We start from the raw sequence: 18,178 nt of genomic DNA, 5'->3' as shown, positions 1-18,178 counted from the left end.
GGAAGGAAAGACTTACTTGAGCGTGGCACGGAAAGGAAAAGGGAAAGAAAAACGGAACGGCACGGAATCGCTGTGTTATTTACACGGGAGGAGCGAAGAGGGAATGCAGAATCCCGGCGCTCCCCCTTTCCCCCGGCTGCCTGCAGGCGGAACCGTTACCCTGCAACTACAGCTCCCATCCGCCCGAGCGCGGGGCTGTCCCGGGGCCGCCGGAGCCGCTGGCCCTGCGCAGCGGCCGGAGCGGAGGCGGCAGCGCCGTCACTGCCCCCGGCTGCGCTGTCCCGGGGCAGCAAGAGCGGGGCCGAGGGACCCCCGGCCCGGCCCGGCCCGGCCCCGCCCCGCCCCGCGGCCCGGCGGGCTGGCGGTCTGGCTTTGGCCGGGCCTTCCTCGGGCGCCGGCGCCGCGACGCGCCTCCCTCTCTCCAAGATGGCGGCTCCGTTGGCGGTAAATTCGGGTAAGAACAATCTGAGCGTGGGGCTGCGGCTTCTCCTCCGCCTCTCCCCGCGGCCGTCCCGCTCCCCGCCCGCCCTGCGCCTCCTCCGAGCCTGCGGAACCGGGCTGGCCGCCCTGGGAAGGTCGGGCGTGGTGAGGCGGCGAGGCAAGGCCCGGGCGGGCGGCGCTGGGAGAGCGGCCTCCCGTGCGGCGGTACCCGCGCTCGGGCCGCGCAGAGCTGCCCGGCGATGGAGCTCCGCGGTCAGAGCTGCCGCCGTGCCCGGCTGGTCCTGGCGGGGAGTCACGGCAGGCAGCCAAGGCCTCCTTGTTTAGAGAGGACTGTAGTTACTCGGTGTACACGTGGTTACGCATCACTTCGCTATTACCTTCCTCTCCTAGTGCTGGGTGGTGTAAGAGGCAAAAGAGAACTATATCCAGAATTTTGTCGTGCTTCCTATGTGTAGTGCCATTCAGTAGTTAGAGAGAACAAAGCCCCTATCCCTCCTTAGCCTTCTTTTTGTAAGATTGAACGAGCTCAGTTCTTTCAGCCTCTCATTCATCCTGTTATCTGGCTCACTATTTCAGTGTCTAGCTCTGAGAAGCCCAAAACTAGACACAGTATGGGAGTGAAAGACTCTGAGATGCCTAAAGAATCATTTACTTGCTGGCTACAGCTGTTAATACAGCCGGGAGCCTGTAGGCAGCCTTTGCTATGAGTGTGTGCTGCTGACTGGTGTTCAGCTTCCTGTCTGCCAGGACATTTGGGTGTTTGTCTGTAAAGCTGCTCTCCAGCAGCACCCTTGGTCCCCAGCCTGATTCTGCAGTGATTCTCTGTTGGGTGCAAAATATTGCATTTACTCTCGCTGAGCTTCATTAGGTTAATAGAAGGAGAATGGAGACCCTGTGTAAAACAGTTATCACTGGAATATGGTCCAGAAGGTGTGTAAATAAGGTTTTGTGTGCCACTAGTGACAGTTAATAGTCATTATTAATTCTTGCTAATAGAATTAAAATCTCCAGTCCTGTGGCAAACAAGGAACAAGTTTTACAGAGAAGGTTTTTTGATCTCACTGGATGGATTGCATCCCTGTAGCTTCATGGAAAAGCAGTGATAAAGCAAAGACTCTTCATAAAAAACTATGGCTTTATTGAAGGAAAATTGGAGTAGTTCAAATGAGACTATTTTATGAATTGCATGGCAAGAGAGTCTGCAACCTTATAATTAAAAAAAAACTAGAGGAAGAAGTGTTTTTACAGGAAACGTGAGAAAAAATTAAAAGGAGATGTGGCACTAGAACTAGTGAAGATTTTGCCTTAGGTTATAGTATATGGTTTGTGGGAAGAGATATATCACGGTTGAGTCTACATAACCATGGCAAAACATTCAGGCACATAAGCGTCAACTGCTGCTGTTGCCAAGGGAAGCAACTCAGCCTGTCTTTCGTTGCTGTCCCTGATGGGATGGTCAGCCTTTCTACAACTAATAATAACCGAAAAAAAGGCCTAAGTGGGAAAAAGTCATCATGGTTGCTGAAGTCCAGCCTCTTCCTATCCCAGGTGCCTATTCCTTTCTCTGCAATAATCCATCTTTGTGCCGTTGCAGAGCAAACTGGCTTGTAGATATGATCCTGCTGAAAATCAACTCCTTTTTGGATTAGATTTTGTTTAGGTTATTTAGATCCCTAATTTGTTCTAATTCCCTACAGTAAAGGTGCTTGTGCTGGTGCAAAGCAATTACATGGTAGGGACAAGAGCAAAGGGGCTAGAGAAGTAGCTGAATAGCTTTTGGCAGGCACTGTGGTTTGCTGCCGGTGTTTACTGGACTTGGTAATGTAGTAAGAGTGAAAAGATAATTTCAAGTGGAAATAAATCCCTGAACTCTGAAGTTATGTGGGATAGCCAGTTACAGCTGAGTGTGACATTATGCATCCAGTAGTAACTGTTTCTAGGCAGGGGTGACATTGTATGAGTTAAAACACTGTTGCTCAGAAAGGGCAAATTTGTCCCTTTTTTGCTGGTTCCCGACACAGCCCTACTGGCACTGCTGAACGTGTTGTTTCAGTCATTTGTAAATTCACGTGTAGCTACTTGGCATGAATGGCTTCACCATTTAAGTGTGTAGACTTCACCATTTAAGTATGGCAGTCTTTGATCTGGTGTTCTAAAGATGCTTTGAAGCTTAGGAGAATTGCATTTTGATTGTTGGGAGGGATGTCAATTTTAGTTTGAGTAATCAAAGGAGTTTGTGCCCTCTCAACAGAGAATGTTTTTCTCTGATTAGGGAGGCAGGATTTTACACTCTTTCCAGATGAATAGCTCAGTACACGCTGGTTCATCTCTGACAATGTAGGAGCAAGGAGGGTGATTTAAATAGCTTGCTTTTGCTTAAACTGCTTTTTGATTTGCCCAACTTACTAACTCAAGTAGTAATGGAAAAATGGTTGAAACCAGTTTTCTTTAGCCATCTGCTGTAATGCCAAAGTATTGTATATTTTAATTTGATGGGCTGTTTGGCTAATAGTGAAGGTAGTCTTTTTCTGGAGTGTTCTGTAGAAGTGGTAGAGTCACAGTCCTGGAGGGATTTAAAAGACATGTAGATGTGGCACTTGGGAACATGATTTAGTGGTGAACTTGGCAGTGCCAGATTAATGCTTAAACTCAATGACCTTAAAGGTCTTTTTCAACCTAATACCTGTAAATATTCTTGTAAGGTGACTCTCAGTGCCAGAATTTAGGTGTGTACATCACCTTTTTTGGCTTTTTACTTCCTTAAATGCAATTGAGTTTTATCAAGTTGGGGTTTTTTGGTTTTGTTTTTTTTTGTTCCTTAGGAAAGGAAAATACACTTTTCTTGGTGGGTGTTTTCTTGGCACTGACATGCCAAGAGTAACAGTAAACTAAAAAAGAGTCTACTTATTGAAACCAATATATAAATAATTTGTTTTCTTCCTTTCTCTATTTCAAATACATTGTTTTATCTCTTCTTTTAGCTGCAAGCTTGTGGGGTCCATATAAGGATATATGGCAGACTGTAATGAATGCCATTTGGAAAAGGCAACCTGAAGCTGTTCACCGTCTCGATCAAGTTTTAAAGAAGCACAAATCTGACTTCATTTCTCTCTTCAGAAATCCGGTACTGGACTAATGCTGCCTTCTGGAATGAGCTGGAGAGTTACTGATTTACTCTGTCTTACATTGTTGTCTTAGATGCAATTTTAGGTGAACACATGAACTTAAAAAATACAGAATGTGTATTGCTCAGAGCACCAGATAATATGAAAGAACTACTTATTTTTTGGCTGATTGATCATAAGGTAGTAACTAGAAATATATCTTCTTTCAGTGGTGATTTTTCTCCAATAGTAGATGGCTTTTTTAAATTGATAGGTCAGAAGATTTAACAGTCAGCTATAGAGTTTTGTCAGTATATTTTTGCATCTTGGTTTAATGGAAAAAGAATGATGTAGAGAGTAGTTGGGAGTAACACCACAGTTCTGACCAGCATCCCAGATGTCTGTGAGTTGATACCAGTTCCTGTTGACAATTGTATCAAAGTTTACTTTCAACCACTAGTATTTTGAGTAAGGTAAATGTCAGCATTGATTGTATAAGATTATTTTTTTGTGTTCCCACAAAGAGACCACTGCTGTCCAAGTATGAAGCATTTTTTGGACACCTTTATTATCTCTATTTAAAAATACTGCCTTTGTTTTTAGGATGGCAACTTAACCTGACAGAACTGTATTTGTGAGGAGGGATTAACGTGTAAAGCTTTATTCAGTGTTTCATCTTGCCATTTTGATTAACTTCTGATGCTTGTTTCTCTTGCAGCCAAAAAATGTTCAACAGCATGAGAAAATTCAGAAAGCAAGCACAGAAGGAGTTGCTATCCAGGGTCAGCAGGGAACTAGGCTTTTGCCAGAGCAGCTCATCAGAGAAGCCTTTATCCTCAGTGACCTCTTTGATATTGGAGAGTTGGCAGCTGTTGAGCTCCTTCTAGCTGGTGAGAAGGGAAAAGATTTAAGATCTGGAGAAATACAGCTAAATAGGACCTTCTTATTTAAGTGTACATTTAAGGTGAACACATGATGCAGTGAAGGCCTTCACAGAATGTTCCTAACATTCCTAACACAGAATGTTCTTAAAAAGAAATTCTCACTGTAATGTCAGATGATAGATAGCAGTGTTCTGAACCCTGATGTTTGTATGCTCAGCTGTTGCAAAGGGGGTAATACTGTGAGGAGATTTTGTGATTTACTTCTGTATCATTAAATTTAAACATAATTAAAACATGACTGAGAAGTTTGCCATGAAGCTGTGTAATAGATACTGATTCTTCAAATTATGTATTATACATTGCTGTGTGACTCTGTAATCTAATAACTGATTAGTAAGAGGAGTATTCTGGGGAGTGACACATTCTTTGTGTAGAAGATTGATTTTAGAATCATTAAGCTAAAATTGTTAGTTGTTATTACTAGCTATTGTTCATTAACTTGAAAATGCATTAAAGAAAATTTGTCACCTTTGGAAGGTTGTCTTCAAGTCAGGCTCACTTTCTATTTTGAACTTGAATTTTCAATGTACAGTAATTTCATGACTATAAAGCGCACCAGACTATAAGGTGCACTTCTGGGTTTGGACCAAAATTTTAGTCAAAAGGGTGCGCCTTATATGTGTGAAATTACTGTAATTTCAGATAGTAAATTTAATTTTGAGTAAAAGATATTTCTAGTATAATCATCCTGAATTAATTAAGATGGATACATATCGGTGGCAAATACCATTTGGACTAGGATATTTATGGACTAGCACTTAAAAAAAATGTTTTAATAGTTGAATATCAATTTTACCAATAGCACCCATCTGGGATTTAAGTGTGTGAAACAAATCCAAGTGGTAGTGAATAACCACAGTTACTTTGAATGCGATATTTGTATTTCAATTAGGCATACATACCTGCATAACAGCTCTGTATCTTTGTATGTTCAGCTTTCTTTGGCTATTTCTGTGCATTTTCATTCCCTAGGAGAACACCAGCAGCCTCATTTTCCTGGCCTTACAAGAGGTCTAGTGGCGGTTCTGTTGTACTGGGATGGAAAAAGATGCATTGCCAATTCACTGCGAACCCTCATCCAGTCACGCCAAGGCAAGACATGGACATTGGAACTGAGGTCTGTATCAGGATGATGAGCTGATCAAAGCTCTTTGTTTTGAGTGCTTTTAAAACTAATTAGTCTAAAGACTAATTAGTCTTGAATTTGCTTTTTCTTGGAACCTGATGCAGCTGCTTTCACGTTTCTTAAGGATAATCATTTTTGCACATATTTTTGTTGCATTATAGGGATATCTGTTTAACTTCCAATTTTTTCATGCTGCTTCAACTTTGGCACTATTTTATTTCTGACACTCTCCCAGTCATTGTTGCTCTAATTAGTGGTGATTGCTCAATATTATGAGACTCCTGTGTACTGTAAAAGGGAATTGTGCTTCTACCTTTAAAGGAAATTTGTCTACTTGTGAACATTATATGCTAGTATTTTTTGCCTTGAAAAAGAAAGCAGTGCACTCTGCTTGCTTCCAAGTTGGCTAGAGAAAGATAAAAAAATGTGTTCTAATGTAAATATAAATTCTGCGTGCAATATCTGGACAATTGCATTTACTACTAAGAAAGAGCCTGTGAGCTTGTGAGTTATGTGCATCTTGTATATAATACCTTTTCCTTTTAATAGAAATCTTAGCTATCTGATCTATTGTATTCTCATATTCCACATACTTGAACCTACAGCTGTCTAAAGACTGTATCCATTCAGCATAATGTTTTTAGAGGGCACTACTTACTGATTAGTGATGCACATTTGGTTGCTCTCTGTATATGATTTATTTGTATGTTTTTTTGGTCATCAATCATCCCATTTTATGAGATTCATTATTTTAGACATGCTTGTGACTGGAAAACTGTGATTAATCATTAAATTTATGTTTTTTCCGTTATAGTCAGGAGTTAATTTCCATGACAACACGCTTTACAGATGACCTAATGGAGCAGGGTTTGACTCAGAAGATCCTTACACTTGTCTCTCACATTGATTTGAACAATGAATTTGATAAACTCCAGAGAGAGCGAGGATTGGGCAGTGAGAAACATCGCAAAGAGGTAAAATTCACCAAGCATGGATATTCTTCTGTGTTACTCAACACATTAGGATAGAGTTAGAGTCCTTTACCTTTGCACAAAGTCTACTGCTGTCTGACATCACTGGTACTGCTCCACACCTTGTGCAGTATCAGTGTGGGATTCACACTGTTTCCCAGATTTCTATTTTGCGGTTGCTCCCAGATGCTAGGGCATGCCTTACTTCTGATGAAAAATTGTAACAGTAAAAATCTAAGCCTAATATTTACACTGTGTAAGTTTCTTCCTTTTTAAAATTCAGAAGTCTGTCTATATTTTCAATTACCAGCACTACCATTATCCACACTATTAGCATAAGACAAGTGATTAATTCACAAATTATTAAAACAGATTGAAACCGAGTTGAATCAGGTGAATAATTCTCTTAATAATTCAATTGTGTTAATATGAACAGAAGCATTTCTAATAGTCAAGTGAAAATTACTTGAAAGTACATTGTCGTCTTTGTAAGTCTTGAACTTAATTGACACTATGACTAACTGCAGCATAATTTTTTTAGCAGGGAGATTTTAAACAGTGTTTTAAATTTTGAACTCCTTTCTAATGGGTGATCTGCCTAAAAATCATTCTGTAATAATAAATCCATTTATTTTCCACTGAATAAAGAACTAGTCTTACACTTCTGCTATGAATCTAGAAATTATTGAATGAATGTCTTTCTTGTTTATTTTAAATTACCTTAATTTACCTTAGTTTCGCCTTAAGATTCAATTTTTGGGGCAAGGGGAAGACTGGGTGTATCTGGGGTAACTGCCAGAGCAGTTTGTAATTAGAGACAGAGAATGTGACTTCCGTATGATACATTTACAGCTATGTAGATTCACAGCTATGTTAAATTTTATTTAGACTGATGTCTCCTGATCTTGACAGGGATGCTGGTTTGTGTGTAGTCATATTCTCAGGCATCTACTCACCTTTCATGAAATACATGGGAGTATACATGCAGTTAAGAAGCAGAAGTTTCCTTTTGTTGTTTAGCAAATGAATCAAGCGTTTTCTGTAGCTGCTGTTTTTAGAGTGATTTTTAGTTGAAACCAGTTGTCACGATTGACTGAGAAGGACAAATTGAACCTGTTACCGGAATAGGTATACTCACCAGGTTCGTTTATTTTGTTTGCCTTGTGAAGGTTTCTGATCTCATTAAAGAATGCCGACAGTCCTTGGCTGAAAGTCTTTTTGTCTGGACCTGTCAGTCACCCTTGAGTAAGGATGACACTCTAATCCTCATAAGTTACCTGGAGAAGGTAACAGTGGAAGCCGATGGCTCGTTGGATGGCGTGAACTTGTCTCTTCTCATGGCTCTCCTTTACTGCTTTGATGTCAGCTTTCTGGAACAAGGGGCAGAGGATCGGGAAGGTAATGCTGGCAGCTTTCCCAGCGGTTACATTGTACAGATGGATAAATTGTTGTTTAAGCAATTGTGTTATTGATCAGTAACAAATTGGCAGGATTTTACACGCATTTTTTCACATTTGTTTACTGAGTATGGGTTTTGTGTTTTATTGTTGAAGACTTGATGCACCGACTCCCTCTGCTAGCAGAAAGACAGTACATAGCAACGATCCACACTCGGCTTCAGGAGTCTCAGCCCTGGAAATTACCAGGCCTGCAAGCTACTGTTAGATTAGCCTGGGCACTGACACTGCGAGGAATATCCCAATTCTCTGATGTGACAGGTAAATTACCCTGAAGTTCAGTTGCTGCACATTAGTATTCAGAACTTCAAGTGGTGTAAGTCAGAGGATCTATTACCTTTCTGAAATGTTATTTACCTTGGTGATAAAATTGCCATTAGCGCTTCCTTAAATTTTTTTCTATGTGAGTTTGGTTATAATGAATTGAATTACTCTGAAATGTACACAGATGTAGAAGTAATTATTTACTAGACAGTAATAGTACCTTACTGAAGTGAGAGAGGTTTTAATGTACTGGAAAATTAAAGGATTTAATTTTCAGCTTTAGTATCATTTGAAAGCTTAAATCTAGAATAGATTAATAGTTGTGTTTTTTTTACATCTGTAGATGTTAGACCTCAGTATCTTGAAATTAGGCATCTATTCATAATTATATTTTTTCCTCTCTTAATCTTACAAACCTAGCTTTCTACTATGCCAAAATTGAGTCTACTCCAAAATACCTAATAAAGAAAAGATTGTTTTGTGATTCTTGGTTGACTGTCTTGGATTTTTTGGGGTAAATGCAGTGTAACATTTATTAAAACAGAAAGTTGAGGTCATCATCTGCCATTATTTTATCTTTTTTTCAGTCTAGTTCTCCTGTGCAGTAGAAAAAAACAGAGATAGAAGCGTGGAAATTTGCATGTCATCTGTGTGTCCTGCAATATATTTATTTGGTAACAAATTGTTATTCACTTCTTCCCCTCTGGTGAATTTTGTTGTCCAGCTCTAGCAGAATTCACTGAGGCAGATGAGGCAATGGCAGAGCTAGCAATTGCTGATTATGTTTTCCTGTTCCTGACTGAATCTGTTGTGGCATCTGAAAATTTCTACCAGGAGGAATTTTACATCCGCAAAATCCATAACCTTGTCACAGACTTCCTTGCACTCATGCCAATGAAAGTAAGTTGTTTGTGTGAATAACACTTATTGAGAAATGTGGGCATCTCTTCTATATTTCTATTATTTGGACAAGATAGCACAGAGATTCAGCCATGATCTGCTCAGCTTGAGTTCCCACACTTCACAAAACTCGTTTGCTTTATAGAAGCCACAATGTTTGGGATGCGTTTTCCACACTGAAGTGGAACGTGGTTTTTAAAACACTTCAGTGTTGTGAGATTTGCAAAACAAGCTTGTATGGTGGTAGTACTGTTTATTTTGCATGATTAAAATTTAAATGGGTGCAGAAATGCCATCTCAAATGAGGTTTGCTGGGTTTTTTTTGGTTTTTTTTTGCTTTGGCTTAGATTTCCAGTTAATTTCCAACTAATGCCTGAAGACAAAGACAGATCTTCATTACAAGCAGGATTTTTGATAGAGGGTATAGGATAAAATCAGGCCATTGGCTTGTATTCTAGTTTGATATAGGCCAGTACTAGTTGTTTCACAGGAAACTGTTAGTAGGCAATTGGTGTATAGCCCTACAGGGCAACTTTTTGTCTTAACTGCTGATAGGTAGTGGTTGGCTTATGTCCTGAGCTATTTCTACTGAATCTCAAATTTTAGGTAAAAAGAAGTGTCTGTTTTGCAGGATCTTTGTTTTGCTTTGTGTATCTGTATAACCTTTGTTCAGTTTTACTTAAATCTGTAAGTCAGCATTTAATTAATTCTTTTGCATAGTTTCAGCATTTATGCTGCTTGCCAGTGATGATGTAGGTAAATCTTTTGGTTGCCTGCATTATATTCATTCAGAACTTGATAATTGGCTTTAATACCTTATATAATTAATTATTTAATTTACCAACATAGTTTTTTTTCTTGTTCAGTTACTATACTGATTTAACTAGTTTGCTTTGACTCTTTCCAGTTGACCTTTGACCCTCGACGGTTGTTTCTTGTTTTTAATAATTTTTCTTGTTATTCTTATTTTTAAACTATTTTTTCCTGATGAGACACAATTATTTTGCTATTCATTCAGTTTTGCACATAGAAATATATTATAGACCATGAAGTAGGCTCTATTGACTGTCAAATGTTTTATTTTTTTTGTGTTGAATTGGTTGCTTACTTCTGTTTCTTATTCTTCAATGCCTCTGTAGCATTTAACAAGACTTTTAATTCATGTCTGTTTGCTTTCTATAAGTCTCTGTTGAGGTCTCATGTCAAAAACTTCTTGAATTTGAAATTAAATGTCAACTGGTTTTTGTTTAGTAATTAGCCTTTTCAGCACAAAGAAGTTTAGGATGCTGATTAAATGGCTACTTTTTTTTTTTTAATTGCTGCCGTTCTTGCTTTTCATTCTTGTTTTTCCTGTGGTATTTATTGATATGTGCTAATGCTTCTGGCTGAAACAGAGTAATTCCAAAGTTGCATCAGTTCAGAACTTTCCAAGTCATAAAGTAGCTGCAAGTGGAAGTAGGTTTTAATGGTGAGGAAAGGTGTAATGCACAGATCTGTGTACCGGAATCACTGTTTTGTATTCATGTTTGCATTTGTGTTACATGTTTCTTTTCACTCCTTGTGAATAATGGTCTAGCATTCTTTGAAACTAAGCTGTCTAGCTTTTAAGTTAAAAAGAGGAAAAGGATCCACCTTTTGGAGCAAAACCAAAGTATCTGGTGCAGTCAGTTGGGAAAAACCCCCATGATATAAGTTCAGGGCTTCTGCTATGGACTGTGAGCTTTGGCAGTAAACAAGTGATTGACTGACTTTGAGTGCAAGCTCTTCTGGGGGTGAGAGGATTGAAAAAGTAGAAAATGGAATATTCTTGCTATGTTCGAGCAAGTGCATTTGCTTTCTTAGTTTTAATAGGCCATATAGACAATTCCATTATTTCTGTTCTATTTCATTCTTAGCTAAATATAGACCACTGTTTCTTTATCCACTTCATAAATCCTGTAGGTGAAACAGCTGAGAAACCGTGCTGATGAAGATGCTCGCATGATCCACATGAGTATTCAGATGGGTAATGACCCACCTATTTCCCTTCGGAGAGACCTGGAGCATTTAATGCTTCTAGTAAGCCTTATTTTCTTGCAAATTACTGTGACAAATAATGATTGTGACTTTCATTTGTCATCTGAAAACCTGTCTCTGAATGATACCATACAGTGCTGGATCTTTTGGGATGAATTTTTTTCTTTAAGTACAGACACTTTTCTGTAATTTTTCACATAAAGGAATTAATTTACTGCCTTGGATTTGATGTTAATGTAATCTTTTTTATTGTTTTTTTAGCAAGCAAATACTGCATTGCTTTTTACATTTGAAGGATTGAGAGGTTTTACCCTGTTTTACCCCTTTTACTGTTGACAATTACTCTTATAAATAATTGAAATGTTTAATAATTCTTGTGCGTTGATATCTTTGTAATGAAAGTTTTGGAAAACTTCTATATTTACTGTAGAGTAGGCTCTGCAAGGTGATTCCATCAAGGCTTGTGGAATTACAAGTTCCCTTATTTCAGTAGAGTTTTGGCCATAACTATACATTAAAAATATTTTTGTCATATTTTAAATAAAATGGAAATAAAAATAATTATATTTGTTTAAATATTAGCTATTAAGGTTACTTAATTGCAATTTCAGAAAAACCAATGTTGAGAAACAGATTTGCATATTGAACTGAGGTGTTTTATATTTTCTGGTAATATAAAAACTTGTATTACTAATTTTTTCCAAAGATACTCCTTTAGGTTGTAGGACATTATCAGGAAAATTTGTAGTGAAATGCTTTCTTTAGCAGCTCAGATAGATACAGTAAACTTAAATGAAGAACTGGACATGAAAATTTGTTCTGAGAAATATTTTTGTTCAGACAGCAGGTATGATTTCTAATGATACCAACTAACTGGTAATATTAACGTACAAAGGTGTGGTTATTTAAGCAGAAGTGACATTGGTCTTTTTTGCAATGATCTAATCCATAATAATCAAATAGAAAGTTACTAAATTTTCATTGATAGGTGCATTTTGAATTTTGCTGGCTGTCACTAGTTCAAATACTGTTCTTTAGAAGCTGTAATTTTCAGAAAGTTTTAAAGAACTAGAGCACCAGTCTGCCTCTCAGATGTGTTTACCTTATCTAGAAGCAGTGCTTATTCTTGAAGTAATTGATTTCTCTTCCTGCAGTTGATACTTTCCTAGCATCTTCCTCTTTTTGACAGATTGCTGAGTTGTATAGGAAAGACCCCTTTAATCTGGAACTTGCCCATGAGTACTGGTGTCCGTCAGAGCCCCTGCAGACATCCACCATCATGGGCTCCTACCTTGGAGTAGCTCACCAGCGACCCCCTCAGCGCCAGGTTATCTACCTTTTCTTAAATAATTATTAGTAACTTGAAACCAAAGAACAAAAATCCTTCCAGCAACAAATATTTTGCTATCCTTATTACAGATGGCCTCTAAGAAACCTTCCTTACCTTATTTCAATGACTGGTCTGCATGGTGTAGTCGTTGTTGCTTGCCCTGAAATGAGCTGCTGGCAGCCATTTGTGATTATCAATAAATTTAGCAAGAAAGAGTAATAACAAAATTCTTTGAAAATATTGTTTAGGTTTGATTTTTTACAATTGTTAAATGAATTCTGATAGTTCTCTTGTGTTTTTGTCTGATGACTTTTACAGCCTTTTTCATGTAACTGGGCAGTTAGATTCCTTAACAATAAAAAAACCTATTAACTGCAGTTGATAATACTTCAGGTGTAAAAAGTACAAAGAGTATTTTAATTATTTAAAGTCCAAAAATTATAGTCCATAAGAGACAGAACTTAAAATCAGAATGAAGAAACAATCTAAGCAGATAAAGCAGACATTCCTAAAACTCTTTGGATGCCTAGGGTGCTGTCAGCCCTCAATGCTTCTTGAAAGACTGTGCAGTGCTAGGCAAAACCTTGTACAGACAAATCAGACACATCCCAAGACCCACCCAGAATACTGGCAACTTAAATTAGGGCCAGGTGTAATCTGCAAGCAGCCTAATATGACCCTGAAAGGAACCACTGTGTGTGTGTGTGTCACTGTTCAGGTATATGACAAGCACATTGGATTATTTACTTAACTTGCACTGTGAGATGTGCCAATAATACTCCTGTGGAACATTTGGGAGCTGAAGTAAATTATTGCTAGAAATTCAGAATTGGAGAATTAGCATATTTTGCAGTCACATGAGTTATTTTGTTTAGTTCCTCTTTCAAACATATCTTACTGAATAGACCAGTCTACAAAGGAACTTGTCTACCCCACCCTGATTACGTTAGAATCTATTTCTTGTACTGCCTGATGTTTTCCTGTAATACTCACATTTACAGTTTTTTTTTTTTTTTTAACACTGATCTTTATGTCTTCTAGGTTGTCTTGTCAAAGTTTGTTAGGCAGATGGGAGATCTACTTCCTTCCACAATTTACATCCCATACTTGAAAATGCTGCGGGGACTGGCTAGTGGGCCTCAGTGTGCTCATTACTGCTTTAGTTTGCTAAAAGTCAATGGCAGTAGTCATGGTAAGAGAAGTGACACCTCAGCTCTTTTCTCAACTCCTTTTCTTTCAAAAAGTGCAAAGACTCATTTGAGATGAACTGTGGGCTCATACTTTTAACATTTCATTATTAGTACGAAGATGAAATTGATAGGCTTTACTTGAAACTGTAATCTAAAAAAATACCAGACAGGTAAGCTAATTAGATGTTCGAGCACCTTAGCAAGCAATTCACCAAGTGAAATAATGGGGTTTTTTTTAAAAAAAACCGACATGTCTTAACACCATAAGAAATGCAGAATGTCAGTGTTGCTTATTATAAAACAAAAAAGCATAATGTCTTAAAGTTAGCTGTATTTACAAAATATACAATGTAGCTTTCCTTAGCTAACTTTATTCAGAAGCACTTTGTTAGAATTTTTTGATACAAGTAATGTAATAGTATTTTCTCAAAATAAGAGATACTGGTCAGTCCTGTGTTTTGCATTCATTTTGCATTGGTCAAATTATTAAAAAAACCCCTACTTTGAAAATATAAATAATGCTGCAAAGATTCCAATTCATAAAACAGAAAACTTTATACTAGTTCTTCATATTAGCATCTTTCTGTCTCAAAAAAAACCAACATAAACAAGCAAAAATCCCCAAACCTACATGATTAATTTTGGATGCAATAATTTTCCTTGGAACTTTACTTTTTCCTTTGTATAAGAAAGTTTTCCTTTTAGTTTTAGCTACCTTACTTTTCAGCCTGTGAAAGAGTAGAAAGAAAATCTTGTCACCTGTTTGATATTTTTCTAGCGGAAAACATCCAAGGAGCAGGTGGCAGTCCTGTCTCCTGGGAGCATTTCTTCCACTCTTTGATGCTTTATCATGAGCACTTAAGGAAAGACTTGCCAAGTGCAGACAGTGTCCAGTACCGTCACCTGCCTCTCCGAGGCATCACACAGAAAGAACAGGATGGATTAATTGCATTTTTACAGCTAACCACTGTTATAGTCAATTGGGTAAGTAACCTTTTATTTGGTTTTCTTTGTTAATAGTTTCTTTTTTCCTTGCAAATCATCATCATTCAGCTCTGAAGTCCTCCTTGATCAAAAGAGTATGTAAAGAAAATTTACCTAGCAGTTGTCATTTTATTAGTGAACTCCAAAAGTATGGGAAGCATCAGGAATAACTATAATGACCAAAGACTGGAGGTTTAGGTAAAGCAGAAAGAGATGTCTTTTCCTGTGTTGTTGGTATTGCTGATTTTCTTGCTTCCTTGACTCTGGTGGTGGTAATGGAGATGTCTTTCAGAAATTAGGTATATTCACAATAAATCACTATGGAGTAGAAATGTTCTTTGCCTTTATTTACCTTTATGAGTTTGAAAAAGCAAAAGTATTAGTTGAATTCAAAAGTGGTAGAAATTTGGTAAGGAAAGTTGTCAGCTGTGAAACTTGCCTCCACAGTTATGATTTAAAATGTCCCCAAGCTAAGGGTGTACAATGTTCTGAATGAACTAACTGGAAGAGAAGTCCAGGAGAATAAAATTGCAGGACATAATTTTGTATTGTGACTTGTTTGTGTAATTCTGAATAGTGTAGAATTCTGCGCTTGTGTACCCACCAGACTTTGCAGCCTGAAAGTTCTGTGATATAGTGAGATAGCTTTGGTTTTGCTGACACAAACACAAGATAGATCAGTGAAACTAAATATGTTTTTTAAAAATCATCTTTGGTGGTGATGATAATGGGATGGTCCTGTTTGAGCTGTAATGTTGACATGGATATGCATGGAGAAAAGGGAACTCTTAAAACTAATATTTTATGGCATCATCAAATCATAATCTGGGATGAAGATAAATTTGTTCTAAGGATACAGGGAATTACTATTTGATGAGGCTAGAGGCTTGTTCCTGTCCAGTGGTTCTTCTCAGAGTCTGTAGTGAGCGTATGTGACTGATGATCCTCTTCTTAGACTAAAGCAAATTTATAGAATTTCTTAGCAAATGTCCTAATGCAGTGTGAATTCATAGAAATACATAGAGATAGGAATATACAGAATGTGTGTAATAGAAATGCTAGTAAAAGTCCCTTATCCATGCTTAAAGAAGCAGCTAGAGTGTAAGTATTGAAAGACCGATTCCATTAATGTGTCTGCTAAAAACATAGTGGGTTGTAGTTTGTATTATCCAAGTAATTTTTCTGTGTGAATACACACAATTTTAGTAAGTCTTCTTTTAGTCTTCATACTTGGCATTTTGTTTTAACTAAAATGGTTGGCTTTGGAATTGTCTACTAAATCTTTTGATGTTTTGCCTACCTTCAAGCACAAAGCAGTCTTGGTACTGGATTGTGAATTAGAGATTGTAAGACATAAAAAAACCCTTCAGAGTAATAATCTGCAGTTCTGTTTTCTATTGAACTCTGTAGAGTGAGAATGCTCGCTTGGCTCTTTGTGAGCACCCTCAGTGGACACCAGTAGTGGTCATCCTGGGACTTCTGCAGTGCAGCATTCCTCCTATTTTGAAAGCGGAGCTATTAGAAACACTTACTGCTTTTGGAAGATCTCCTGAAATAGCTGCTTCACTCTGGCAATCCCTGGAATATACACAGGTATCTTAGGGTTTCAGTGCTTAGAACTGCAGCATCCTAGTTTGTTGAAATTGCCAGTAGTATATTCAAAATAGTATTGTAGTTCATCCTAAAATTTTGAATATATTTTTTTCATGTAGTTAATGCTTTGGAACGATTTTGAAAATGACAGTGTCACCCCAGACATGTCCTTGGCTGGGCTTATTTTTACATCAATACACGTTTCGTTAGAGTCCTGTTTGAACTGTAATTGCTGCCTTATTTTTAGTTGCTAATAAGAGACCCTGACAATAATGACATGTCACCACCTTTGCTTCCTAATTGATGATATTTCTTAAAGTATACTGTTGTAAGACATAATGAAGGAAATGTCTTTCCTCTTCCCGATATAAGTTAAAAATCATTAATGTGAAAACTTGATGCAGGTCTTGGAGAATGTAAAGCTGGAAGCATACAAGTGTCAAACATAATCCACCCTCTCAGACAGAAAAATCTTGGCTTTTGTCCTTTAAAATAGAAAACCTCTTCTTAGATCTAAAATGTGATGAGTATCTTTTTTTTTCACTCTTGATAAAACTGATGGAGATACACTTCGATCATGTGAAATGTGTTGGTCTGTTTTCATTTCTCTTTCTGTTTTGAAGATATTACAAACTGTGAGAAGTCCAGGCCAGAGACAAGCAATTGGTATTGAGGTAAGAGAGTCTCTGTACCTAGGCAGCCTCTTTGATCATCTGTGTTTGCATTTGAGAAGCACTTGCAGAGGCTGCCTCTCCTGCTGTGTCCATGGGAAACTTTTCTAATAGATGCTGTTGTTTCACTGCTTTTTAATTTACTTTCAAGCCTGCTTGTAATTTCTGGAAAATTTTATCCATTGTAACATCTAGTTCAGCTTCGTATTAGTAACTGAACAGAATCTAAATTCCTCATGAGCACTTCTTCCTAGCATTTTCCTAAATTGGACTCACTTTTGTTACATTTTGGTGCAGCTCACTTTGCTTCTAATAACAGGGGTAAATTAAAAGCAAAGTAGGTAAATGTTGAGGCGTATTTCCCAGTAGCTGAGAAAGGAATGTATGTGTGTTGCTGAACTGAAATAACAGTAGTAATGCTTTGCTGCTTTTGCTCTGTTTGTGTTGTACAGAAATGCTGAGTTAATTCACTGTGAAGTAATCCACAGATGATGCTAATATGTAATTTCTCACATGTTTCTTTCTCCCCCAAAATCTGTGATTTGACTCCTCTTTTTGCTGTTCTCTTGGGAAGGTTGAATTGAATGAGATTGAGTCCCGATGTGAGGAATATCCTTTAACTCGTGCCTTCTGTCGACTCATCAGCACCCTGGTGGAGAGTTCATTCCCAGCCAACTTGGGAGCAGGTCTCCGCCCTCCAGGCTTTGATCCTTATCTCCAGTTCCTCAGGGACTCTGTGTTTCTCAGATTCCGCACCAGAGCTTACCGGCGAGCTGCTGAAAAAGTAATTTTTGTTGGAAAATATATTTTTTCTTAGGTATAGTTGTTCATGTGGCTTAGATCTGTTTGAGAAAGCTGTGCAGGTTTGATACAGCAAAAGTAATCTAGAGCATTTGATAGTGTTTGGATTCTGTAAACAGGTGATATTTCAGCTCCTAGGTCAGGATATACTTCAAAGGAGCCTGCATAAAGTACCTTTTTTAAAAGAAGTTTGTATTCCTAAACTTCAATTTGCTGCCCAGGATTCTGCAAGTCTATTGCATGGCTAATGACTTCTGAACATGTCATGCCCAAATCTACAAGTCAGATTTGTCCTTTTCTCAATGTTACTTCAGAAAATACTTCTGACTTGCTGAACCAAGGAAGTTGGCTTTATTTTGCAATACTTCTGGATGAAAGCACATGTT

The 18,178-nt window shown here is 38.0% G+C and overlaps 1 protein-coding gene across 1 annotated transcript in view; it reads left to right on the top strand.

Annotated features, from left to right (window-relative positions):
- Window positions 1-384: 384 nt before the first annotated feature.
- NUP205 (nucleoporin 205) overlaps window positions 385-18,178 on the top strand; it is a 44,079-nt gene continuing 26,285 nt past the window's right edge. Inside the window, exons 1-15 of the mRNA XM_033058650.2 lie at window positions 385-454; window positions 3,423-3,565; window positions 4,264-4,435; window positions 5,462-5,606; window positions 6,430-6,589; window positions 7,756-7,984; window positions 8,140-8,304; window positions 9,032-9,207; window positions 11,149-11,265; window positions 12,413-12,550; window positions 13,595-13,745; window positions 14,522-14,727; window positions 16,138-16,320; window positions 16,944-16,994; window positions 17,566-17,775. Coding sequence (XP_032914541.1) covers window positions 427-454; window positions 3,423-3,565; window positions 4,264-4,435; window positions 5,462-5,606; window positions 6,430-6,589; window positions 7,756-7,984; window positions 8,140-8,304; window positions 9,032-9,207; window positions 11,149-11,265; window positions 12,413-12,550; window positions 13,595-13,745; window positions 14,522-14,727; window positions 16,138-16,320; window positions 16,944-16,994; window positions 17,566-17,775 — 2,274 coding nt within the window. The 5' untranslated portion in view covers window positions 385-426. The remainder of the gene's footprint in view (window positions 455-3,422; window positions 3,566-4,263; window positions 4,436-5,461; window positions 5,607-6,429; window positions 6,590-7,755; window positions 7,985-8,139; window positions 8,305-9,031; window positions 9,208-11,148; window positions 11,266-12,412; window positions 12,551-13,594; window positions 13,746-14,521; window positions 14,728-16,137; window positions 16,321-16,943; window positions 16,995-17,565; window positions 17,776-18,178) is intronic.

Source organism: Catharus ustulatus, chromosome 4 (assembly GCF_009819885.2).
Source record: "Catharus ustulatus isolate bCatUst1 chromosome 4, bCatUst1.pri.v2, whole genome shotgun sequence".
In the NCBI taxonomy this organism is placed as follows: Eukaryota; Metazoa; Chordata; class Aves; order Passeriformes; family Turdidae; genus Catharus; species Catharus ustulatus.
The sequence above is the reverse complement of the archived record's forward strand: the minus strand, read 5'-3'. Positions and strand labels throughout refer to the sequence as shown.